We start from the raw sequence: 24,940 nt of genomic DNA, 5'->3' as shown, positions 1-24,940 counted from the left end.
GGGAGGGAGGAGGGAGGGAGGGGCGAGCTAGCCTCGTTTTGTTTGAAAATTGTTCAACGTCAACAAGAAGTAACGTCACCTAACGTTGTTTAGAGCACCTTTAATAGGGCTGCAACTAACGATTATTTTCATTGATTCTTTTTTTGGATTAATTGATTAGTTGTTTGGTCTATAAAATGGTGAAACGTGTCCATCAGTGTCTCCCAAAAAGCTCAAGGTGACATCCTCAAATGTCTTGGTTTGTCCTCAACTCAAAGATGTTCAGTTTACTGAGGAGAGAAGAAACTAGAACCTATTCACATTTAACGAGCTGAAATTGATAATTTTTCTTCATAAAAAAATGACTCAAACCGATTAATGGATTACCGAAATAGTTGCAGATTAATTTATAAGTTGACAACTATTTGATTAATCGATTAATCTTTGCAGCGCTCCTCTTCAAGTGCCCAGCTAAACACACTCTCTGGTCTAGGGCTGCCACCTCCTAGTCGATTAGTCGACTAGTCGATCATTTTGGTCTTAGTCGAATAAGATTTCTTTAGTCGATTAGTCATTTTTTATGCTTATTCATGCTTAATTACTCATTTCCAAGAAACTTCTGAGCACATTTATGGTAAACACAAGAGTTAAAGTGGTGCTTTTGCAGGATTAATTGTGGAGAAACTCAGTTTTACAGATGGTTAATTAACTACATTTATATTGTGCTTTTCTAGTCTTAACCACCTCTCAAAGCACACAGCTTTGTCAATTAAATCAACTAATCGATTAGTCGACAAAATCCTATAAGTGTTAGTCGACTAAGAATTTCTTTAGTTGAGGACAGCCCTAGTCTGGTCAAAGGTATGCAGACCCATAAACCATGGTTATTAATCTGCTGCTTTAACAGCCTCCACTCTTCTGGTTTCAGTCTTTCCACCAGATGTTTGAACCTGCTGCAGGAATTTGCTCCCATTCAGCCACATGAGCATCACTGAGATCCAACACTGATGTTGGGTAAAGGTCTGGCTCTCTGTCAATGTTTCCGGTTCATCCAAAACGTGTTGAATGGGGTTGAGGTCAGGGCTCTGTGCAGACCAGTCAGCTTCTTTCACACCAAACCGGGAAAACCATTTCTTTATGGATCTGGCTTTGTTGTCATGTTGAAACATGACATCCACCACAAGTTTCTCATGATTTTGAGAAAGTTTCTCATTATTTTGAGATAATATGCCATTGTTATGCAAAAGTGCTCATTATTTAAAAAAAAAAAAAATCTCATATAGTATAGTATAATAGTAAACAATACTAAATCACTAAATCATCATTTCGGGAAAGGTTCTTATTATAACGACTTACAGGATTATTTTTGTTCATTACGTTTGCGGGAATGGGCTTCAATAGTTTGTGTACTTTATGTCTTTATGATTAACATAAAAAAACATCTGATCATATCTAAAAACCTGAGAGAATTTGCTTCAATCGCTGAAGAACAACTCCGCAGAAAGTGCCCACATGGCGGCAGTGCGCACAAGCAGAGCTACCAGCGAGCCAGTTTGGTGACTGAGGAAGAAGAGTGGCGCACACAATGCACTGCACGGCTGACAAGGGTTGTGTCTCCCTGATTTTCGCGATTAATTTCCAATTGAGTGGAAACTTGTGAAGGGGCAGCAGCGGAGCCGTTCTCTTTCTCTTCGTGTGTATTTGAACTCTGGATTGAGTGCGAATAAGAAATCTTTGACTGGAAACGTCGGCGAGTGGTCCAACTAATCCTAAACATTGGATTACACTACACAGTAAAGGCTGCATGAAGGAGCTGCCCAGCCCAACGGGGGCTTGGCCGACACCCTCGTTTATGGAAATCGACACCGAGGCTTTGATATTTGGGCCTTGATTTTTTTTTTTTTTTACGATGGAGGTGGGACGAAAGTACGTGTAAAGAAGCGAGATATTATTTCATGGGCGATTGGTTGCAAAAAACGTATTCTCTCTGCTTCCGTTAAAAAAAAGTCCTGTTTAGCTAGCTAACAGCTGCTTAGCTGGCTAACGGCTGGATCGGCTAACGCTAGCTAGCCAGTGTGCTAACGTTACGTCTTTCTTTTGATGTGATGCGAATTCAACCATTACTATCGGCCATCAACGTTTCGGCTGGAACATTTGTTCTCATGGCTGCGGATTATTAGTTAGCTTCACAGTAAACTGTCCGGCGTGTCAGTTTTTGGAGACACGTTTTAAGAATATAGTTTTATTCTTAGGTCGCTGGCTGAATATATTGTAATGTATTGAGTTAGCCGTGGACATGCTATATAGAGTCAACACTGACCTAACGTTAGCTACCATTACTATAACCGGGCAGCTCATTTTTTTACTCCTTTTAGGTTGTGAGTAATTTACTGTCAACAATAACAATTCACATTAATACGAAATAATGTCATGGTCGGCGTGTTAATGTCGGGTATGTGGGCTATTGGCCTTGCTAACGTAACGTTAACTAACATGCAAAAAAAATTGTCAGCAGAAATTTAGAAAATTCCTGCACGCCAGAGTTAAATTAAGCAAAGCCAACGTTGGCGTGATTTTAATTTTGAAATATAACCAGGGTGAGCCTGCTTTGTCATAACGCAACTAGTCTTTTTTTTTTTTTTTTTTTTTTTTTACATGCGTATAACTTATGTGGTTGTCGGTAGCTAATTAGCCTTCTACGGGACACAATCAGCTATGTCCTGACATTTGTGTGAGTTGTGGATGTTTTAAATCCCCATGTGGAGATCAGTTTGCGTTCAGATTTATTGAAATGACACTCAAATTTCGCCGAAAGAAAGGCACTAATGCCGATAGACTGTTGTCAAAGGACGGTAAATAATAGCCACTTGGTTCCATTAACGCCATTTTAACAGGGGCTCCCTGCGAGGGCCTGTGTGGTGGTGGTGGTGGTTTATTTGCGGTTCGGTGCCTTCCACCGGACCGGGACTTGAATAAAGTGCCTTTGGTCTCACTGGAGCTACACAAGAAGGAGTTGTTTGAACATGGAGGGCCCGAGCCGAAGCACTGGATTCAGGCAAAGTCGAAGGTCCCGTTCACAGCGCGACAGGGAGCGGCGGAGGAGGAGAGTGGACCTGGCCAATGAGCGGGCCACATCCCTGTCCTCGGGCTCCGATCGGGAGGCTTGTGGGACGAACAGTGTGCTGGGTCCCGGTGGGAGAGAATGCCGGCCCGGTTTTGGGAGACACAGGCCTCCACGCCGGAGGAAGAGAGAGTCTGTGTCCTGCGAGGAAGACATCATTGATGGCTTCGCTATTGCGAGCTTTGTCAGCTTGGAGGCACTGGAGGTAAATATCTTGATCTGTACACCCAGCTGTCATACACCTAACAGTATTTATTTTCCACAGAAGTATATATTGATGGATCAGTCTTTAATGAAGCGTGAATGACAGGTGGCACAGTCCCTTTTAATTTATATAGTAGATAATCCTGTATGATTGACTACTTTTAATCGTTTTCCTCTTTACTCCTCTCCATCACGTCAAATCATGCCTTCTTCCCTCCAGCTAAAGGTGTGAAAAGGCTTCAGATTGAACTCTTCAACTCTTGACACTCTTCCTTGCTTGGAGAAAGCAATCCACTCAGGCAAACCCCAAACCCCAAGGCATCCATCTGATGGGTTTTGGAGAGGCCTCAATTATTCATGTTTTAATTCAGTGAGGTGTTGATGAGCTGCCAAATGGCTTTTCAGACTAAGAAAGAAATGGCTAATCCACAAGAAAAGATTTAAATGAGCGTAATTAGATATTGCTCAACATCAGATATTCTGTTGTTTAAGTACTGTACTTGGACCTTCACCTAATACTTTTCATTCCCAACCCAATCAATCAAGACCAGAAAAGAAACTACAGTGGAATGTGGATTCTAAAATCCGCATTTGGTTGGTTTCCAACAGGAATTTAGAGCTTTAATACATCATACGTATGCATGTGGCACAATTGGCAGTCTGATGAAGAGAAAACAATCTCTAATATTAGTTAATCTGCCTTCAGGGTGGCTCTGGTGACATTTGCATTTTACCTCTGCATCAGGACAGGAAACCAAATTATTTGTTAGTAGGTTATGTTGTAAAACGCACAGACAGACAGTTACGCTATTCTCCTGATTCTAACTTGATTTCATAGTCAAATCAACCAGTGAATGATACGATCGATGGTTATCTGAAACTGCTAATAGAAAAAAGTAAACCTACCAGCAAAAACTACAGTGTTAACTGGTGGAATGTGGCAATTTTCTTTTTCCAAATTTGTAACTTCCTGCCTGAATTTATTAACAGCAGTAACTGCCCGCAGTTATTCTGTAGAAGATAATTCAGTAAAAAAAAAAACAACAGTTTCACCAATTGGACAGACAAGCTGAGCAAAACTGCACTTCAGTTTTATTTGTCTTTATTCCAAATGAAGATATCTAATTTAGCTACTAGGGCTGCAACTAACGATTATTTGTTTGAAAATGTCAGAAAAGGGTGAAAAATGTGGATCAGTGTTTCCCAAAAGCCCAAGGCAACGTCCTCAGAGGTCTTGTTTTGTCCACAACTCAAAGATATTCAGTTTACTGTCACAGAGGAGAGAAGAAACTAGAAAATAGTCACATTTAACAAGCTGGAATCGGATAATCTTTAAAAGACGACTCCAACCGATTAATCGGTTATCAAAATAGTTGGTGATTAATTTAATAGTTGACAACTAGGGCTGGGCGATATGGAGAAAATCAAATATGATATTTTTGACCAAATACCTCTATCGATACGCAACAATATTGTAGTGTTGACTATTGGTGCTTTCACAAAATATTTACACAATGAGATTTTAAATAAATCATCAGTAATGTGGATATAATGACTAAGTGGGGTAAAAGCAAATAATAAAACAGTTACAGTCTGGTAAGTTCAGAAAAGTACATCACTTTACTGTAATGCAGCCTTTAAAACCAGGAGAAGACAACACTTATGCCATATTACGATATCCAAAATCTAAGACGATATCTGGTCTCGTATCACGATATCGATATAATATCGATATATTGCCCAGCTCTATTGACAACTAATTGATTTATCTATCTACATAGTCGTTTTTTTAAAGCATCTAACTATCAACTGGATTTAAAACTCTACAGAGTAGTTGTGGATTATGTGCAGCAACCGCGTCTTGTTTTTTTTGCCAGATGTTATTTCATTGGATTGCACTTGTTAGGTGCATTGGAGATTTCTTTATTTGGATTTAAGTCACCTATACATTTCACTTAATACAAGCTATCCCTTTTCTTTTATGGTTAACTCACCCTTTTTTCTCCACAACTCTCTTGGAGTTTGAAGAAACACTTTGTTTCGATCTGTCTTTTCATATGTATTAGTCAGTGGTTGCCAACCTCATTAGCTTGTGACTCTATTTAGCCGAGACACACCTTCATCACAAACTGGTGTTTCCCCTTTTTTAATTATTTCATTTCAATGATTTTGTGGGGCCTGAAGAGATCATTCTTTCCAGTATTTCACCAGAAAAATAAGTATTTTTGTGTAGCAGAGCTTTTCTTTCATTTTTTTTCTAACTTGTTTATCATCTCACAAACCCTTAGATTTATCGTCTGACCCCCTGAGGTAGTTTAGTAGAGATAAGTGATTACAAAGATGGGAACCTCTATACACTACAATGTACTCTAATACCACCATCCTTTTTATGTTTTTTAATTTATTGTAGACATTTGTCAGAATTATTGATTAAACCATAGTCATTTTTTTTTATGAATTAGGGCGGCTCGATTTAAAGAAAAACATTGAAATCACGATTATTTAACACAATTACTCATTGACTTTTGGAAAGATGTTGCATGTATTGAACTTAAAAAACAGTGAAAAAAACGTAAACTGTGAAATTTCCCTTAATACTTTTCCCGTTGGACTTTTAGAATTCCCCTCAAAATAAATAATATAAAAAATATATTCAAATGTTGGCTGAGTGAGTTTAGTCTTCAGAAGGGGCGACTGTGCGTATGTCATTCAGAACACAAGACAAAATAAGAGTTTACTTGCAAAACGTAACGTAGCAAAATAGTTGTTTTTCTCGATCACATTGTTTTTGTGATGGTTTTGCAATCAAAAATTCGATGAATTGCACAGCCCTAAAATGAGTTGTATTAAAACGAGAATCAAATGTTAAGAACAAGTTGAATACACCACCACCACAACATACAGTCTAAAAGCACACCATAAAATAGTCTACACACAAACAGCTGAAGTCTCATGCAGGCTGCATTACATCATTACATCAATATTTTTTTTTTTTTTTGCGATCACTCTGCAGAAATTAGTTGTGTGAGGGCATTATTCAGCTCGTAGCTAGCATGTGGTCTTCGCCCTCAGTCGTACACATCCATGCTTATTGCTAGACATGTAAACACTGATTTTTTTTTCTTCTCGTTATCAGATGGACTGCTCTCTGAAGCCCAGTCAGCGCACTGATATGCTGGGAAGGAGGAACAAGGGGAAGAGAGGGCCAGAGGAGAATGGTGGAGGGCCGCTGTCGGAGCCGGAGGAAGGAGCTCCGCACAGCTACTCCAGCAGCTGTTGGAAGAGTAGAAATAAGAGGAGAAAGATAGAGGTGAGTCGGAGAGTTGGGACTCTACTACTGTGCCTGTATGTTTTGGTTTGGATCCACCTTGATCTTATCACGTGAGATTTTGCGCTAATTCCTAGTCAAATAGCAATGTTTACATTTCTATCGCGCTGCTAACCTGTCTTTCCCGTTGCCATTAAAAAAAAAAAGAAGCCAGTACAACTGGTTTCCAACACCTTTTTATTCAAGGGTGTTTTTGTTAATGAAACAGTGCAGGGTGATTCCTTAGTTTTATGTGGGCATATTTTTTAACTTTTTTAAAGTTTAATCGCTGTAATTGATATACATTTTTCCATTTATCCTTATTTAAAACCTATTTTAAATACTATATATTCTTTTTAAGGGACACCCTTTGGAGACTGGCTACATTGTAAGTTTATTTTCTAATATCATAGTGAACATGATGCTCTGATGTGTATATGTCCTGCAACTGCATTTCTGCAAACTGATCTAAAACTACATTGCCTGAAATTTTTCTTCTGTTTCTTCTTTCAGTGTGACACTGAGAGTGATACAGGAGACAAGGTGTGTACTGCTTGTTATCTTACCAATATAAATCTCATCCTTTTCTTATTAGGCCATGAATGTGTTCCATGTAACACAGTTTGCACGTAACATTGTTGGAATGGGAACACAACAAGAAACTCAATTTCTCTCTCAGAGATTTGTAAAGCTGTTTTTATTAATTGCTTTGGGCACATACTAGACTGTCACACTTTTTATTTTAATTTTTTTTTAACCTTTTATTTATTCAGGAAAGGTTAACTGAGAGGCAGCCTCTCTTTTGCAGGAACACCCTGATCACATTCACACAATTACACAATTACACATTCATACCTGGAAGCTGCCCGGTACAACCACAGTCTGATCTACACAGCTCCACTGGAGCGGTTGGGGTCAAGGGCGTTGCTCAAGGGCACCTCAGTGGTGGTAACGAGGGAGGGACAAGCGCTGTTCTTTCACTTTCCCCACCCAGATTTTATCCTGTCGGTCTGGGGATTGAACCGACGACCTCCCGGTCACAAGCTCGTGTCGAAAAGTGCTCATATTATGCTTTTTGGCTTTTCCCCTTTCCTTTATTGTGTTGTATATCTTTTTTATTTATTCACCTCTATTCACATACAATGAGGCATATTTTCGTTTTGATTGAACTGTATTTTTGAGGAACTGTAGGTCTACAAAATTAATTTTACAAGAAATTCTTCATAGGGAAACCAAAACCTAAAGTAGGCTTTAGTATGAAATCATTCATAATGAAACTAACTGCATATTTGCCTCAGTGGTTAAGTTGTCAGTCTTGCTGTGCGCATTTGATTTTTCTTGGCTTTTGGAAAAATAACTCCAAGGCTGGGTTATAGGGGAATTCAGAAAGAGGTGGCCCATTAATGCTGAGTAGCACACATGCTGCTAGATGGTCCCCTGTGGCCTGTTAATAAAAAGATACAATCCTGCTGGTACCTGAATTTTCCTAAAATAGTCTGTATTTTCATTTAAAATTGTTTTATATACTATACATTACACAAAAGGCAAAGAAAATAAATCACTTTTACCTATTTTGGCCATACGCTGTCATACGGACCGCTCGGATTTTCTCGGTTTTGTTTTTAATCTTTTGCGTGGTTGAAGATGCATCTTGGTTGCTTAGTAATAATCATAGTCTCTGTCAGAGAAACGTTAACTAGCGTTCTCGAGTAACAAGTGTGGGCATCGCCGATGGGCCGAAGGCAAAGCCAGAGTCGGTAACGGAGGCTACTACGGCGTGGATGGACTCGGTTCTGAATCAGAAGAAAAGCACCGGGCGAACAGCGTAGCTGTCTGCGTGTTCGTATAACTTTATACATGCTACAACTGTCCCGAATCATTGCACACATCCTCTCCAGGGAGTGCACCAGCTGTAAAAGGTCCCGGAGAAGTTCCTGCAGCAACCTGCAGAGGAGCTGAGAGCAGCGCTGTGCACCGCAGCAGACACCAAAACGGAGGCAGGGTCGGTTAGGTTATAAATGTTCAAATAACATACTTTTAATTGTTATTTGGCTGTGAATTATGTTGAATGAATTTCCCCCAATTTGTTTCATGAATGTATGAAATAATCACGGTTTAGCCTACTATGCCTCGATATGATATCAAGGCGTTGTATTGAATTAACCGCCACGTGCAATTTAGCTCGCAGGTGAAGGTGAAACTAAAAATGTGCAGAACTACAGACTAATACAGGCTTAAGTTATACGACTTACAGTTCTCAAGAATGCACACGTGCCATCTCAACCGGAGGACAGCCTGTCTCTTTTTTCTTTCTCCTTTTTCTACAAGCGGCACGCGTGCCCACTCGCGTTGTGAAGCGCGTCGATGTGCTCTTTACAATCACTGCTGATAGACGGCTTTTTGTACGTTTCTTCTACCGTGGCGGGAGAAATCTAACCGTGGTGGACCGCCACTTGCTATTCAACGTAGAGGAAACACTGGACTGGCTAGTAGTCCTTACCTAGCTACTGTCAGGGCCCTCATACTCTGCTTCTGACTGGCTAGTAGTCCTTACCTAGGTACTGTCAGGGCCCTCATACTCTGCTTCTGACTGGCTAGTAGTCCTCACCTAGCTACTGTCAGGGACCTCATACTCTGCTTCTGACTGGCTAGTAGTCCTTACCTAGGTACTGTCAGGGCACACTCTCATACTCTGCTTCTGACTGGCTAGTAGTCCTTACCTAGCTACTGTCAGGGCACACTCTCATACTCTGCTTCTGACTGGCTAGTAGTCCTTACCTAGCTACTGTCATGGCTCACCCTCATACTCTGCTTCTGACTGGCTAGTAGTCCTTACCTAGGTACTGTCATGGCTCACCCTCATACTCTGCTTCTGACTGGCTAGTAGTCCTTACCTAGGTACTGTCATGGCTCACCCTCATACTCTGCTTCTGACTGGCTAGTAGTCCTTACCTAGGTACTGTCAGGGCACGCCCTCATACTCTGCTTCTGACTGGCTAGTAGTCCTTACCTAAGTACTGTCAGGGCACGCCCTCATACTCTGCTTCTGACTGGCTAGTAGTCCTTACCTAGGTACTGTCATGGCTCACCCTCATACTCTGCTTCTGACTGGCTAGTAGTCCTTACCTAGGTACTGTCATGGCTCACCCTCATACTCTGCTTCTGACTGGCTAGTAGTCCTTACCTAGGTACTGTCAGGGCACGCCCTCATACTCTGCTTCTGACTGGCTAGTAGTCCTTACCTAAGTACTGTCAGGGCACGCCCTCATACTCTGCTTCTGACTGGCTAGTAGTCCTTACCTAGCAACTGCGCATGTGTGACTCCCAACAAAGATGGAACAGCAGTGAGATGTCTCACTCTGTAGCTAAAACAGAGAGCTCAACACACAGGGTGAAAAGAGGAGCTGCAGCAATGTGCAGTACGACAAAAATATGGTGTTTTTTGAAAATGAAATCATGTAAACCTATTCTGATATAACCTCTACATACAATTATGAACCTGAAAATGAGCGTAATATAAACACTTTAATACAATCTTGATACAGCAGGGTTTCATGTTCAAATTACGTCCCATGCTCATTTGCTCATTAAGTGGCGTCATCGTTGTCGGTTGCAGCGAGGGAGAGATCACTAAAACAAAACTTGAGAAAAAAAATGAGTCGCTGGTCCACCTTAAAGGTCAGCCCACCTTAAGTCTGCGTGCATTCACACTGACTGCGTCGGTCCTCAGAAGGTGTGGCGAAAACGCAGGTCTGCCCATCCAATGGGGGTAGACTTTGTGTAACAGCAGGCTGTTTCCTGCTGCTCCGTCCTCCTTTTCTTTCTCTCTTTCTCCATGGAATCACGCTGCCTTCAAGTAAGGTTGGAAATGTCAAGATCTGTAAACGATCTGACTGGAAACAATAATTGTGAAATATAAAGTCTACTTGTGACACATTGGGAGAGTATAGAACACAAGAGGATGGTCCGTGGCTGATCCCCCTTCGTTTTAACCAGCAGGTAGCACGAAAGACACGGGAGCTTTGCTTGGGTCTTGAGGAGTTGTAGCATTTATTCACAGACTGATACATTTTACACAGACTGCACTCCTACCTTCGCAGCTATAAGGTTACTGTTCACTTCATACTCTCCGACAAACACACCTCCCTCTCTCTTTTTCCTTCTCTCTCTCGCGGCTGCCCCTCTGGGCGCAACTTGCATTGTGGGTGTGTGGGGGTGTGTCACTGTTTGTGCCACTCTGTACGCAAAAACAACGGGCGCGTGTCCCATGCATCGGCTCGTCCAGATGCTCTCTGTGTCCATACGCTTGGGCGCAGCGCCAAAGCCGTACAATGGCAGGGAAAACCCTGTACAGTACAGAAAATGGCTGATTAATACGATGAGTATAAGTGAAATCTCTGTTTCTTACCCCCATCTAGGCCTCCGACAACGACATGGACCCAGTCTTCACAGTCAGTACGAGGAAAGGTACGATTACATTCATGAAACTGAACTGATGTGTCAGTCGATGGTGCCTCACAAGTCTATATTTAGATCTTAACAGAAAACTACTGACATAGCCTGGATTGTTTTTCATTTGATTCATAGGGACACTAGCGCTGAATTATCTACGAATAAAGGATCAGAACGCACTGTGCTTTATGTACATTGGTTTGATTGGGCACGAAAGAGAGGTTGTTTTTCTGTGGTGTGGGTTTAGTCAGTGAGGATCTTTTTCAAATTTTCCCAGCTTTTCTCTGTGTTTTGGGATTTTGTCTCTTTCTTTGAAAATGTATTAAGATCCAAAATGTGAACCTGTGAATCCTTCTAACGTTAAGCACTATTTCACATTTTGGGGTTTTGGTCCCTCTCTGTAAATGTTGCATTTTCTCACCCATAATCCTGCCACTCTATAGTGTAATGTGCAGGAAAGGCAAAAATGCTGACTGATCCTCTCTTCTTTAGTGGTGGAGCCTGCCCCCTCAAACATGGCCACATCCATGGCCAAAATCTGCCCACCTCTGCCGGCCCGTTGTGGCGGTGTCTCACGGTTGATGGTGACCCCGAGAGTGTCTGGCCTGGAGCGAAGTCAAGAGAAAAGCTTGGAGCAGCATTTCCCAGAGCCTGTTTCTTCTTCTACCTCTTCTGTGCCCTTCTCTTGCCTGCCTCCCCCGGTCACAGCCTCGGGCACGCTCCCCAGGTCCAGCCCGTTCAACGGTAACGGCAGCCGCCACAACGGCAGCCCGCCCCTCTCCAAACCCAAACCCTTCCACACTTTGCCTGGACGATCCCAATCCATCTACAACATCAACAGGTATGTTCATTACGAGCCCCTTTTTATCACACGCTACGAATGCCTGTTGGGTTAATTGTTGATTCGTGAAACATTATCTATGCTTTCTTTCTTCAGGAACAACACCCCAGTCAAACCTCCCCCGTCTGCTTCATCTGCTGCATCTTCCTCTTCCTCCATGCGCCCCCCGACTCCCTCCACCAGTGTGCCGCTGCCCTACATCAGGGGCTCAGGATCCTCAGGGCCCCACCGACCCCCCTCCCGAGCCAACTCCAGGGCCTTGTTCACATCCTCACCTGGCCTCCCCCCCCCTCCACCTCTGCTACAAGGTCCTGGCCACTCAACAGCAGCAGGTACAGTCAGCAGGCGTGCTACGTTTCACTGCTGAAACAGTCTGTTGGTCTGTTTCAGCTGTTCATGGGAACACGGTGACTAATTTGTTACTGAAATAAACCAAACCCAGACTTCCTCTGGCGGTTGTCTGGGGTGTTGAGGAAGTTGTATACTCTTGAACTGAGGCCTGAGCATGTGTTGTCTTTTGTCTGTCAAATAAACTCAAGTGTTAAAACAGGCACTATAATGTAGCAACATTTGGCATATTATATACTTTTTAATGCTTAAAATTAAGAGCAAATCTGTGGTAGTATTTTAATGTGAGCGTTGTGTTTTTAAATGTCCCATGACATGCTGCTCTTTGGATGCTTTTATATAGACCTTAGTGGTCCCCTAATACTGTATCTGAAGTCTTTTATATAGACCTTAGTGGTCCCCTAATACTGTATCTGAAGTCTCTTTTATATAGACCTTAGTGGTCCCCTAATACTGTATCTGAAGTCTTTTATATAGACCTTAGTGGTCCCCTAATACTGTATCTGAAGTCTTTTATATAGACCTTAGTGGTCCCCTAATACTGTATCTGAAGTCTCTTTTATATAGACCTTAGTGGTCCCCTAATACTGTATCTGAAGTCTTTTATATAGACCTTAGTGGTCCCCTAATACTGTATCTGAAGTCTCTTTTATATAGACCTTAGTGGTCCCCTAATACTGTATCTGAAGTCTTTTATATAGACCTTAGTGGTCCCCTAATACTGTATCTGAAGTCTCTTTTATATAGACCTTAGTGGTCCCCTAATACTGTATCTGAAGTCTCTTTTATATAGACCTTAGTGGTCCCCTAATACTGTATCTGAAGTCTCTTTTATATAGACCTTAGTGGTCCTCTAATACTGTATCTGAAGTCTCTTTTATATAGACCTTAGTGGTCCCCTAATACTGTATCTGAAGTCTCTTTCCTGAAATTCAGCCTTGGTGCAGAATTACAGCCACTAGAGCCAGTCCCACAGTGAGCTTTCCTTAGGATGTGCCATTTCTGTGTCTGTAGCTATTGAGGAGGAGAGGGGGGGGCAAGGTGGAGGGTGGGGGTGTGGTCTTGACCAACTGCCACTTTGCTCGTTTGAAAGCCATGATGTCTCTCTCTCTCTCTCATGGGGGGCAAATTCTCTGGGTGGGCAAAGCAGAGAAAGGGGAGGTAACCTTGCTCCTTATGACATCATAAGGAGAAGATTCCTGATTGGTCCATCTGAGCTTTCATTTTCTCAAAGGCAGAGCAGGATACCCAGGGCTCGGTTTACACCTATCACCATTTCTAGCCACGGGGGGACCATAGGCAGGCTGGGGGAACTCATATTAATGTTAAAAAACATCATAAAGTGAAATTTTCATGCCATGGGACCTTTTTAATAATTCACTTATTTCCTTTTCTCTCGCTTTCTTTCCCCTCAACTACAGACCAAGAATTACTGCGTCAGAACTTAAACTCCCACTTCTTGAATTCACAAGAGCGCGAGGGCAGACGCAGCGTCCCAGGGGCCGAAAATACTGCAGCGGCTGCGGGCCGCTCCACTCCCGGTGGTCCATCGGCATCAAACTCCGGGCCGGGCTCATCAGGCCGGACGTCTCAGAACCAGCCGAGCATCCCACCTCTGGCCTTCCAGTTTCATCAGCACAACCACCAGCACCAACACACGCACACGCACCAACACTTCACGCCCTTCCTGCACCCCACGGCAACCGCACCGCCTCTGGTGAGATGCTCTCTGTTGTTATGCTGAACATCTGTGTCGTACTTTAAATTCCAATGTGGCTGGAATGTGGACAGTGTTCAGTTTTATTTTTTTAGATGTTTTAACCCACGCACTTGTTTTGTCTTTTAGTTTGATAAATATGCAGGCAAAATGGACGGACTGTACAGACACCCTGTGAGTACTTTGTGTAATCTTACTGATTATGTCGGTGGGGATAATTTACAGATTAGTACGTTACGTCATAAAACAACGAGGCTGAGAATATATTTTAGCTCTAGTTTTAGGACATTTTAAACATTTGAAACAAAACTAGATTGAAAGTGTACACAAGTACATTAATTTCATTGATTTTGGAGCTGCTCCGTGGTCACTAAGCTATATGTCTGTGCGTGTGTGTCACTGTAGTTCTTCCCACAGTACCCGCCGCCCTCAGTGCCGAGTATCCAGCCTGTGATTCCTCCCACCGGGCCTTTCAGTTCCTTGCAAGGAGCTTTTCAGCCAAAGGTGAGTAAAATAAACTCCTTCTACATCTTTGTATTACTTATTCCTGGGCAGGAACTAGACAGCACGTTGTCAGGGAAAATCTCCCATTACGTGGTGGTAATTATTGTCTTGACATTGGTCAAAGCGACCGCTTATTTGATCACCCCGCACTGGAAGAACACTGATGAAACTATGAAGCATGTTTGTTAACAATTAGGACTTCCCAGACAATGGTACAAGCACTGGAGGGTGATTTATCACAGCATTCCCACAAGGATCCATAATGACTTGATGAATGAACTCTTATCCTTACTTTTGAAAAAGTGAGTCCAGAATCTGAAAGAAAATGGCACTGAAAGAGTAAAATAGTAACACCGCATGTTAATCAGTTGTAGACCTGTAGCTCAGTTATGGCTCATGTGTTGTGCTGTGTGTGTGACAGCCTCTTGTCCCTCAGGGAGCGGGTCCTGATATAACCGCACGACTTGGGGTTGTGCCTCACCACCTGCAGCCCAAAGACCCCAGGGTAAGGACAACCTGTTTTAGGACCTCAAGTTTGCATCATCATGCCCTCCTTTTGTTTGCATAGGATTATATTGACCAAAGTTTAGGCTAGGATGTGCTGCAACATGGGCCTAGTCAGTGCAGTAGAGAGTGCAAAAGTTTTCCTGATTTAAGAGAGTGAGATATGTGGATTAAAAGTGGTTTTACACTTCTGTTTTCTCATAGCTAACTGATCCATTTGGGACATCGTTGAAAATCAGTAATGTAAGCAAAAAACAGATGTTTTTTGAATCTCTCCTTAAAACCTTCAGCCTGTTTTTACTTTCTCACTGCTTCATTCACTCTTGGCACTAATCTCACTTGTAATCTTGACTGCTACTGGTCTATTCTCTGCCCTTGCACACTCGGTTAGATATTTCAGAAGCCAGAAATCCTCCTGCGTATAATGTATGTGGTTGTCCTGTCCTCCATGATTTTCTTGTATCCTTGCTTATGCGTTTTTCACTGACTTTTTTTTTTTTTAATATTCCCAAACTTTATACTAAGCTCCAGGGGGCAACCTTATCTCCAGCTGGAAAACACCAACCGTGTGTAGTGGCTGAACGAGATATTTCTAAACAAAGGAAGAACGCCTGACTCTGTGTGCAAAAGCTTTAAAGGTGTACATGCAAGGTTCATGGAATAACATAGTAAACCCCTTGGTTGTTTTGTTTTTTTTGTGCTGTGCAGAAACCAGGAAAGTGGTGTGCTATGCATGTATATGTGGCCTGGATGATTCTAAGCCATCAGAAAAAAGTGAAGGTATGCGTTTGTTGTTGAAATCACGTGTTGTTAATTCCTCAATTGTAAATTAAATTATATTGAGAGAATAAAACCCCTAATGTAGTAAATCAAATTGATTTTAAATTGAGAGATTGAAAGTGTTGGGACCCCTTTTTAAATCCCTGGTTAACTGGATGTACCGGTCTCTTTCAGCTGATGCAGGCTGATCCTCACAAGTTAGACTTCCGTAGTGACCTGCTGGCCCGTCTTCCTGGAGCTGGGGGACTGGGCCCCCTGGGGCCCATGGGAGGAGCCCTGCCTCCCTCTCATGATCTGACCAGACCTCCCAGTCTGTTCACACCTGCAGGTGCATGCCAAAACATTTTTTGTCTCTTAAGAACAGCTCACAGAAATGTGAATTTATTGTTGTTATTGATGGGCTATGTGACTAAAAGATGTTTTTTTTTTTTTTTTTTTTTTTTTTTTAATTGTCTCGCATATTTCTTTCCTTTAGTGTTGTGTTTTTAATATTTCTGCTCACATGATTTTAACTAATTTCTTAAATAACTCATCAGTTCCTTCTCTCACCCACTGTCCTCACATCCGAGGTTTGACAGCATTGCTATGTTGACTCAGAAGCACAAAGTGTGTGAGTAGCTTGTTGCACTTGATTTGATAAGTTGTGACATTTTTTTTTTCCTCTTTTACTATTTTGACTTTCCCTCAGGGGCAGTCAATCCATCCTCCGCTCCCTTCATCTCTCCATCAGCGCCCCACTCCTCTTTCCTTGCTCCAACTGCACACTTGGGTAAGAGCAGCTTCGAAAGACACCCCTGAATGCCATTTGTACACCACAACGAATGTCTGTCACTTTGATTCACCCACTCCAGGCTTTACCTCGACCCTTCATAAATGAATGGAAATCAAGGCTCCACAGTTGTCGTGACCCTGTTCTTCTATCTGTCGGGAGACATGTCAGAAGTGTCAGCACAGCTTAAAGCCTGTGTAGAAATTAACATTCGTATCATCACAGAATTTCTGACGTTTACCTGCATTTGTGTTTTTAAGATCCGTATGGCCGATCCCCTCCCTTCACCCCACTGGGAGCCCTTGGTTCTGGTGCCTTTGGAGGACTTGGCAGCCCAACACTGGGTCAGTATTACAGTATGACCGCATATCTACTGTTGAAACACAAGGTTTAAAGGATAGGTTTGGATTTTTTTTCTTCAAGTCTGTCTTAATTATTGCTGTCCTCAACCAAAGAACTTCTTAGTCGACTAACACTTGTTTGATTTTGTCGATTAGATCTCCACAAAGACTCAAGCAAAGGCACCACTTTAAATTTTGTGTTAATGGGCTCATAAGTGTCTTGGAAATAAATCATTCAGCATGAAAACGCATAAAAAAATGACTAAACGACTAAAGGAATCTTGGTCGACTAAGACCAAAACGACCGATTAATCAACTAATCGACTAAGAGGGGGCAGCCCTAGTCTTAATATGTCCTATGTATGTTGAAAGAGTAAGTAGGCGTTCAGAATTGAAACCGTCCAAAATTAAAACAACGCCAGGGATCTCCGTTGGTGGGGGCGTGAAACGATGAAATGTGATCCAGAAAGTCTCGTCTAGAGTGCTAGATCTGTGAGCTTGAAGGCTTATCGGACGCCAAAACGTTGCACAGTGATTTATGATACTAAGAGACAGGATTTTACGACTGTGACGATCTCAAGATAAACGGTAAACGTACTAGTAATACTAAGTAATATACCAGGATGACGCCCTCTGCGTTGGGTTTCCTGCTGTGGACTGACCTCTTTTAAATTAATAAGGCGACTTTTTAGCGTTTTTGGGCTTAAGGTTGTAATAATCATTCCTCCTCTCCACACTGGCCATTAAGTAATCCCCTTGTGATGTGACTCCACATCCGAGGCTTCAACCAGTCGTCAAATCAACTGGTTATCTTCAATCTTGACTGTTTTTTTGGGGGTTTTTTATCGCTGGTGTTGTGATGCAGCCATAAGGAAGTATCTCCCCGCGATGCCTTGCTAAGGAAATGCTGTTTGAGGAAGCACACAGAGGGGAAACAATTGGTCTTCTCACCCACGTAGTACAATATTTAAATCAATAAATCAATAAATAAATAAATCGACGACTATATTTTCATGCACATAAGCATGAGCTCACAAATGGCACTCTTTGCTAGTTAGTACTTTTTTATTTATTGTTTAAGTTTTTGCAGTCAAATTCCACAACAAATCTGACATTTTTGTTTGTAATTAAAATAACAATTTGCAAAACAAGACCATAACATCTTGAAATAAAATTTGTAAAAAAAGTCAAATAAGGAAGATTATTGTGGATTAAGCAGGTTATTTTGAGTACTGGTAAAGATAAGGGATTCATCCAAATTGTAGCTTCTTCTACTGTGAATTTACATTCAGCAGCTAATCAGCTAATGTGGTTTGGGTTGTAAAGCTAACTGTATTGAAAAACAGGAACTGGGCGAGGTGGCTGCTTCTAAAGAAACTGAAACTTTCATGCTAGCCTGTTATTTTAATGACAGACTTGATGATTTGTAGCTAGTTATCTTCCTCTTATGCTAATAACAGATAATTCAGTAAGGCTGACGAAGGCCGTGACGGTGCCGTAGTGCATGGTTTATTGAGTGAGTGAATAAGTAAAGCTTATTTCTAGAGCACATTTCAACACCGCTTAAGCTGACCAAAGTGCTGTACAAAAAAGCACTAAGGTGCTGTATAAAATAAAATTATGGGGAAAAAAAGCCTTTAACAAAGTTATTACCACTTTCTTTTCTCTCTCAAAAATAACTGTTGACATTTCAGTCTTCTCAGAAGTTTCTTGCTACTGGTTAGGAGTGGGGAATGTAATCAATTTTAGATGCATCGCAATTCTCTCTAGAATGATTCGATGCAGATAAGTTAATAATTGATAAATTTTTATATATATATATATATATATATATATATATATATATATATATATATATATATATATATATATATATATATATATATATATATATATATATATATATATATATATAGTTAGTATAGACAGTTACTGTCTCCAGACAAGTACAAATCAGAAAACAGAGTGACTGAAAGAGGATGGGATAATGGACAACAACTTAGATATAACTTGAGGCAAGAGGGGGAAAAAAACGGAAAGGCAGAAAAAAAAAAAAAAATATGGCCAAAAGGTAAAAAATAATTACATTTTGTATATATACACTACCGGTCAAAAGTTTGGGGTCACTTAGAAATTTCCATTCCAGACACAATACCCCTGCTGAGATCAGATGTATTGTTTTTTTTAACCAGGGCAGCAGTTTTCAGATTACATTATGTGCTTACATAATTGCAAAATGGTTCTCGACTGTTGTAGACAGAAGTGGCTGAAGAAATGCTTGAAATTCATGCTTTTTGGTCTAAACGTCATACCCAAATTAAAAGTAGTACAGCTTCCATATACTTTGACACTTAGGGGTGTGCCTGATATCATTGGAAAGGAAACACTCAAGTTGTGTCAGGGTGATTCTAGGCCTTACTGACAGAGTTACAGAGGCTAGAATGGAGATTTTTTATTTCTGTCCAAGTTATAAATCTGTAAAATTATTAAAATACACTGCTGTAAACACATCTGACAGGTGACAGACAACACAGCATTAGCCACGTCTCAGCTTACTACAGAAAAAAATTCAGAAGCTAAAAGACTCAAAAATGGATTTTATATGAATTCTTTTCTACAAATATGTCTGTGCGTTTTTTTATTTCTATTTGAAAAGTGCAAATAAAAAAGCCAAAAAACTACAAAATACAACACTTCTCAAATACACAAACAAACCCACATCAATCACCTTTCCAATGATATCAGGCACACCCCTCAGTGTCAAAGTATATGGCAGCTGTACCACTTTTAATTTGGGTATGACGTTTAGACCAAAAAGCATGAATTTCAAGTGTTTCTTCAGCCACTTCTTTCTACAACAGTCGAGAACCATTTTGCAATTATGTAAGCACATAATGTAATCTGAAAACTGCTGCCCTGGTTAAAAAAAACAATACAACTGATCTCAGCAGGTATTGTGTCTGGAATGGAAATTTCTAAGTGACCCCAAACTTTTGACCGGTAGTGTACACATGATCTAATAAGACTTACATAAAATAATTAGGCACACATATAGGCTGTTCATCTACTTTATCACATTACATCTGACCACCTCATGTTCATGTTCTAAGAAGCCAATTCTCCACCTCTGACATGGAAGATTACTGGGAGAGAAGGGGACCGTCTCAATCTGATGCTCGAGGCTAAACATGTAGACCGGTCGGTGACTCTGGGAGCCGATGATGTACGTGTTGCACTTGCAGCACAGACCAAGGTTGTTGTTACGCCTAGAGAAATAAAAAGTAAACGCGTGTGTGGAAACGGGCTATTTTGTGAACCCGTGTGCCAACGACAACCTCAACATTCAACAAGCGCGACTGCGTCTTTTTCTTCTTGGCACAAACGGCGAGGAGCACTTGTTTTTTCGCCAACACTCACTGTTTCGCTCATGGTGTTACCAAATTTCCCGTGTCACTAATCGCGTGTTTTTTCATGACAAAAACGCAAGTTTGGAGTCCCAAAATACACATCTGGGATTCCTCCCGGTGTAAGATCTTGTAAGCAAGGCAGCTTTATTTATATTGCACATTTCAGCAACAAGGCAATTCAAAGTGCTTTACGTAAAAACGATAAAAAATTAAAAGTTACAGTGCAGTATAAGAATTTAAACATTTAAAGAGCAGTTAAACCTATAAAAGCAGATCAAATAGGAGATTACTTTTACTTTTTTTCTTCCCCTTTCTGTCATCATATCCACTATTTTGTCCCCCTGGCAGTAGGGGACCCCTGACGCCGGTCAGACATGTAGTTTGAAAACGACAACAACTTAAAGACAGCTGATTACAAGACAGCAAGTTGTGTAGTGTGAACACTACAGCGATCGGACGACTTTGAAAAGTCGTACAGCGGGAACTTGGCTTAACTGTAAACCGTCTAAACTGGATATTTTGTGAGGAACTGAGATCTGGTTCTGATAAGTTAAATGCATGTTGGAGCTTTAACACAGCCTTCCTGCCTTTTACTACTACCAGCGCAGCTTTGATCTAGGCCTGCGTATTGATTGACCTTTTCTTTAGAAATCCTGCCAATATTCGATAATCAAAACAATACATTTTTGGTGGCTACGTCGCTGCATGTTTTTCTCCAAAAATGTGTTTTAAATGCATCAACTCTATAACATCTTCTAACACAAACAAGAACGTAACCTAAATAAATGAACTGACTAAAAATTTACAATATTTGGAAATATGGAATTATCTGATTAGTAAAGTAAACAAGACTGAGCAAGCACTCAGTGTAGTAACTTTAGTTACCCTGACAGTTTTTGTTATTCAGACACAAGTTGGTTGGTCAAGCAAAAAGGTTTTGAGATGAAATACCCAGTCCTAAACTTGTCCAAACTTTGGCTAAAGTGCTCTTTTCCCTGTTTTTATAGCACAGCTACAGCTCTGCTGTCACTGTCAAGAGACATGCTGAGATTGGCTGTGCTGGGCTTTGTCATTGATATACAAGTACAAGGTTGGATGCAGCTGCAGACTGAAAGCAGTCCAACTTGAAAGCATGGATTAAACGTTATTATTATAACGTTACGTTATTGGGCGGTTGTGTTGGAACAACTAGACTAAGCTGAGAGTGATCATTAAATCAAGTTTGAACTTAAAAAAATATAAAAATAAATAAAAAGTGTGACTTAATAACCGTGCTCACCAGGATATTCGATGCTAACAACAAAGCCTGGTGTAAAGTATGTGAGTTTTACTTGCAGTTTTGTGAAATCTTTAATTTGAAAGTGTTACGGTAAGAAATTGCTTCTACACTGTTATTTTGTTGTTTTATTTTCTAACAAAGAATATGTCCTTCTGGTCCGCAGCGGGATCTGTGTATGGCCCTAAAGATTCACCAGCTAATGTGGTTGGAGGTTTGTCCACCCCCAACCACCATGACCCGTGGAACCGTCTACATGGCGGCCCATCTGGGTTTGCTCCTGGCCCCAGCTGGGCTAAAGGGCCAGACAAGCGGGACGAGAGGGATCGAGCAAAGGAAATGGAGAGGAGAGACATCCCCCACATCAAGGATGAAAAGGACAGGTATGGCATTCAGCCATTAGAAGGAAGAGCTTGGTTTTTTTGGCAGTAAGTACTAACATGAACCCAGGCAGTCCCGTGATGAGTAATGAGCTACAACAGCAATAAATCGCCATAAAACACAGAATATAACTGATGCAACAAAAAATTCCTCTCAAATCTATATATTTTGGAACCATTTGTTGAGAAATTAAAGTGTTATGCTATTGTTTACATTATCATTTGGCCAGGACACTCTTGAAAAAGAGATTTTTAATCTCAATGAGTTTCTTCCTGGTTAAATAAAGGTTAAATAAAAAAAAATCATTGCTGCCAGTTAAGCTTGTATTATAAATGATTGGTATAAATTAGGGGGGTAACTTACAATTTTTATCACTGTACAATATAGATCAATTCTTTGGATATTTGCAACAATACAATTTCATTTCAGATGACATAAGCCCATTTAACAATCAGTTACTGTTATATCAACTCACAAAAAGCAACACAATTTATATTTGACTATTTTTTAACGGAGTCCTTCCAGACATTTACATGAAAAACAAACTATTCTTTTTAATAAAAAGATGAAGTGGGAATAATAAAAAAAAACACCCCTAGTATGAATTATCTCCATTATGTAACTGTTGTGCACATTGTTTTGCAGAGACAATATGCTGTATGGCCGACAACCTGTGAGAATGTCTCCAGTCGCCCCTCCCTTCAAGCCCCGCAGTAGCACCCCAGTCTCCCACATTAATGGCCACAGCAGTGCCCTGGGGGGGAGCGCTGGGCCTATCGAGGACCTGACACGCAGCTTAAATAGAGACCGAGACCGCGAGCGGGACAGAGACGGGGACAAGAGGCCGCAGCCCCCGGTGTCTTCACGGGGACCTCCTCTGGGCTCGTCCGTAGCAGACAGGGACAGACCACGGTCTTCTTCTTCTTCTGTGCTCACCACTCCCCCACCCTCCAACCGCTCTGCCCCATCTCCGATGGACCTTTACTCGCGCCCGATGGCCCAGACAGCACATCACAGCGAGCCCTCGCACTCCCAAAGAGACAGTTACCCCCCCTCTTCCTCCGCAGCTTCTGCCTCTGTCACTTCTTTGTCTCAGGCCAAGAAGTCGGACCGGACCACGACCCCCGTCTCCAAAGCTTCGCTGCTTCTCCCGCCAGTCAAAGTCAAAGAGGAGCGGAAAGAGGAGCCCGAGCATATCCCCATCAGCCTGCCCCCCCCAGCACCCAACCACAGCTTTGAGCGCCCCAACAGCCACCCACACCACCATCGTTCTGGTACCCCTTCCTCTCTATCACTGACGCCCACGCCTGGCGTTCCCCTCATGGCACCCACTCAGAACCACCCTTCCCACCAGCACCTTTCCCTGCTGGAGCGCTCCCGGGCCATTGAAGCGTACCTGGGGAGCACAGGTGCTGCCGGTTTGGTAATGGGTCCCGGAGAACGTTTCCACCACGGTCCAGGCCAAGGGCCGTCCCAGGGTCCACACAGCTACACCTGGGACCCCTGGAGGGAACTGGCGGCCCAGCAGCAACATCAGCATCGTAGGGAGGCTTTGGCCCTTCGGTCGGACCCCCACCTAGCCCTGCGATCCGATCCACATCTGGCCCGTCTGCTTCAGCATCACCGTTTCCTGGAGGCAGCGGCCACGGCAGCCAACCCTCACCACCCTCCGACGTCTACCTCCGCCTCCACCTCTGCTGTCCGCCAGGAGTACGGCCTTATGGCCCACCACTTTGACCGCCCTCACCACCTCGGACCCCCGGGGGGGGGACTGATCGATGAGGAGCAGCGCGCCCAGATCCTGAGGGAAGACTTTGAGCGGGCTCGCTACTTTGGGATGCACCCACACATCCCCGCCGGCTCTCACCTCTCGAGCCCCTCTCATGCTGCTACTGCCGCTCACCTGGAGCAGCTGCACCCCGGCCTTCTCTCCCACTCGCTCCAGCACGGAGCCTCTCACGCTTCCCAGCACCACGCTGGCCTCTTCGCCCGGCTCGGCCCGCTGAACCCACAGCACGTGCCCAACGGCATCCTGGCAAAGACCCCTGCAGGCTTGGTGGGAGCTCTGGCAGTGGGGGCGCCGCCTCCGCTCATTCCGTCCATCACCAGCCGGTCGTCCACACCTCCCCGTAGACTTGGAGGGCCGGGCGAGCTGGCACTGTACAGCGCCCACAAAGACGGAGAGTCCAGATAGTACAGGGACAACACTGGATGAGATTAAGGGAAATGTCAGGATCACTGTGCTGCTCTCAACCTGTCCCCTTTTCCTCTTGCAGACTACTAAACCCTGCCCCCTCCCAGTTACACAACCAAACCAGCTCCAGTCCCTCGCCACTCCCCCCCCCAAAAAGGGTAACCATGACTGGCTGGAGGTGATGGAAGGGAGGGAAATGCAAGACTCGTCAGTGTGACTTGGAATATGCGCAATGGTTCTATCAGTGCAATTTAAAGGTACATGGTTTTCTGTGCATCCTTGGTGTATTTTTTTATTTTATACTGGCTGTTGGTTATTAAACTAGTCAAATCTCGAAAGCTATAGGAAGAGGCAGAGGACAGCTTTTCTTTCATTTGTCAGGTGAATTATAATCCATGCTTTTCTCAGCAAAACATTTCCGGGTGGATTTTGGGAATGACTTCCAGAGGGATGTACACTGTGAAAACACGTCAAGGGTTCATCCTCAGCTTGGTTAACTCATGGGATATTATTATTATTATTATTATTATTATTATTATTATTATTATTATTATTATAAAGCCTTCCTCTACATAAATCAACCTTGATTAGGTATTGTGGATGAGGGTCTTTAGAAAAACAGTGGTAAAAGTGATGCTCTCTGTTCTGTCTTTGTGTCTTTTTTTATGTCATTGTGGAAAGACAGATTAATGATGAGACCATTTTAATAAAGACCGGTAAGCATCGCACCTCAGTTTCCTGCTTTACCCAAAAATCTAACCCCAAAACCCTCAGCTTCACTGATAATGAGATTCAACCTTCTTCTTTTTTTTGGG

The 24,940-nt window shown here is 42.4% G+C and overlaps 1 protein-coding gene across 4 annotated transcripts; it reads left to right on the top strand.

Annotated features, from left to right (window-relative positions):
* Positions 1–1,511: 1,511 nt before the first annotated feature.
* On the top strand, positions 1,512–24,317 carry fbrs (fibrosin). Of its 4 annotated transcripts, none has more exons than XM_028567631.1 (18): positions 1,512–3,305; positions 6,441–6,614; positions 6,973–6,999; positions 7,125–7,154; positions 11,030–11,078; positions 11,556–11,904; positions 12,001–12,236; positions 13,674–13,969; positions 14,099–14,143; positions 14,375–14,473; positions 14,910–14,978; positions 15,182–15,220; positions 15,686–15,757; positions 15,932–16,085; positions 16,446–16,526; positions 16,787–16,870; positions 21,717–21,933; positions 22,577–24,317. In XM_028567631.1, the coding sequence occupies exons 1-18, from the start codon at positions 3,003–3,005 to the stop codon at positions 24,123–24,125; spliced, it is 3,873 nt and encodes a 1,290-aa protein (XP_028423432.1). In that variant the 5' UTR covers positions 1,512–3,002; the 3' UTR covers positions 24,126–24,317. The 4 variants fall into 4 exon arrangements, with proteins under 4 accessions (XP_028423432.1, XP_028423431.1, XP_028423434.1 ...); XM_028567630.1 differs by having other exon boundaries at positions 14,895–14,978; XM_028567633.1 differs by lacking the exon at positions 15,182–15,220.
* Positions 24,318–24,940: the final 623 nt, after the last annotated feature.

This window comes from Perca flavescens, chromosome 21, assembly GCF_004354835.1.
Source record: "Perca flavescens isolate YP-PL-M2 chromosome 21, PFLA_1.0, whole genome shotgun sequence".
Classification (NCBI taxonomy): domain Eukaryota; kingdom Metazoa; phylum Chordata; class Actinopteri; order Perciformes; family Percidae; genus Perca; species Perca flavescens.
This window is presented reverse-complemented; position numbering and strand designations above follow the sequence as displayed.

Bases quoted from the DNA above. Each gene is read 5' to 3' on its own strand.
- fbrs (XM_028567630.1), top strand. From the start codon at position 3,003: ATGGAGGGCCCGAGCCGAAGCACTGGATTCAGGCAAAGTCGAAGGTCC. The intron at 3,306-6,440 runs GTAAATATCTTG...TCTCGTTATCAG, and splicing joins TCAGCTTGGAGGCACTGGAG to ATGGACTGCTCTCTGAAGCC. The intron at 12,237-13,673 runs GTACAGTCAGCA...CCTCAACTACAG, and splicing joins TGGCCACTCAACAGCAGCAG to ACCAAGAATTACTGCGTCAG.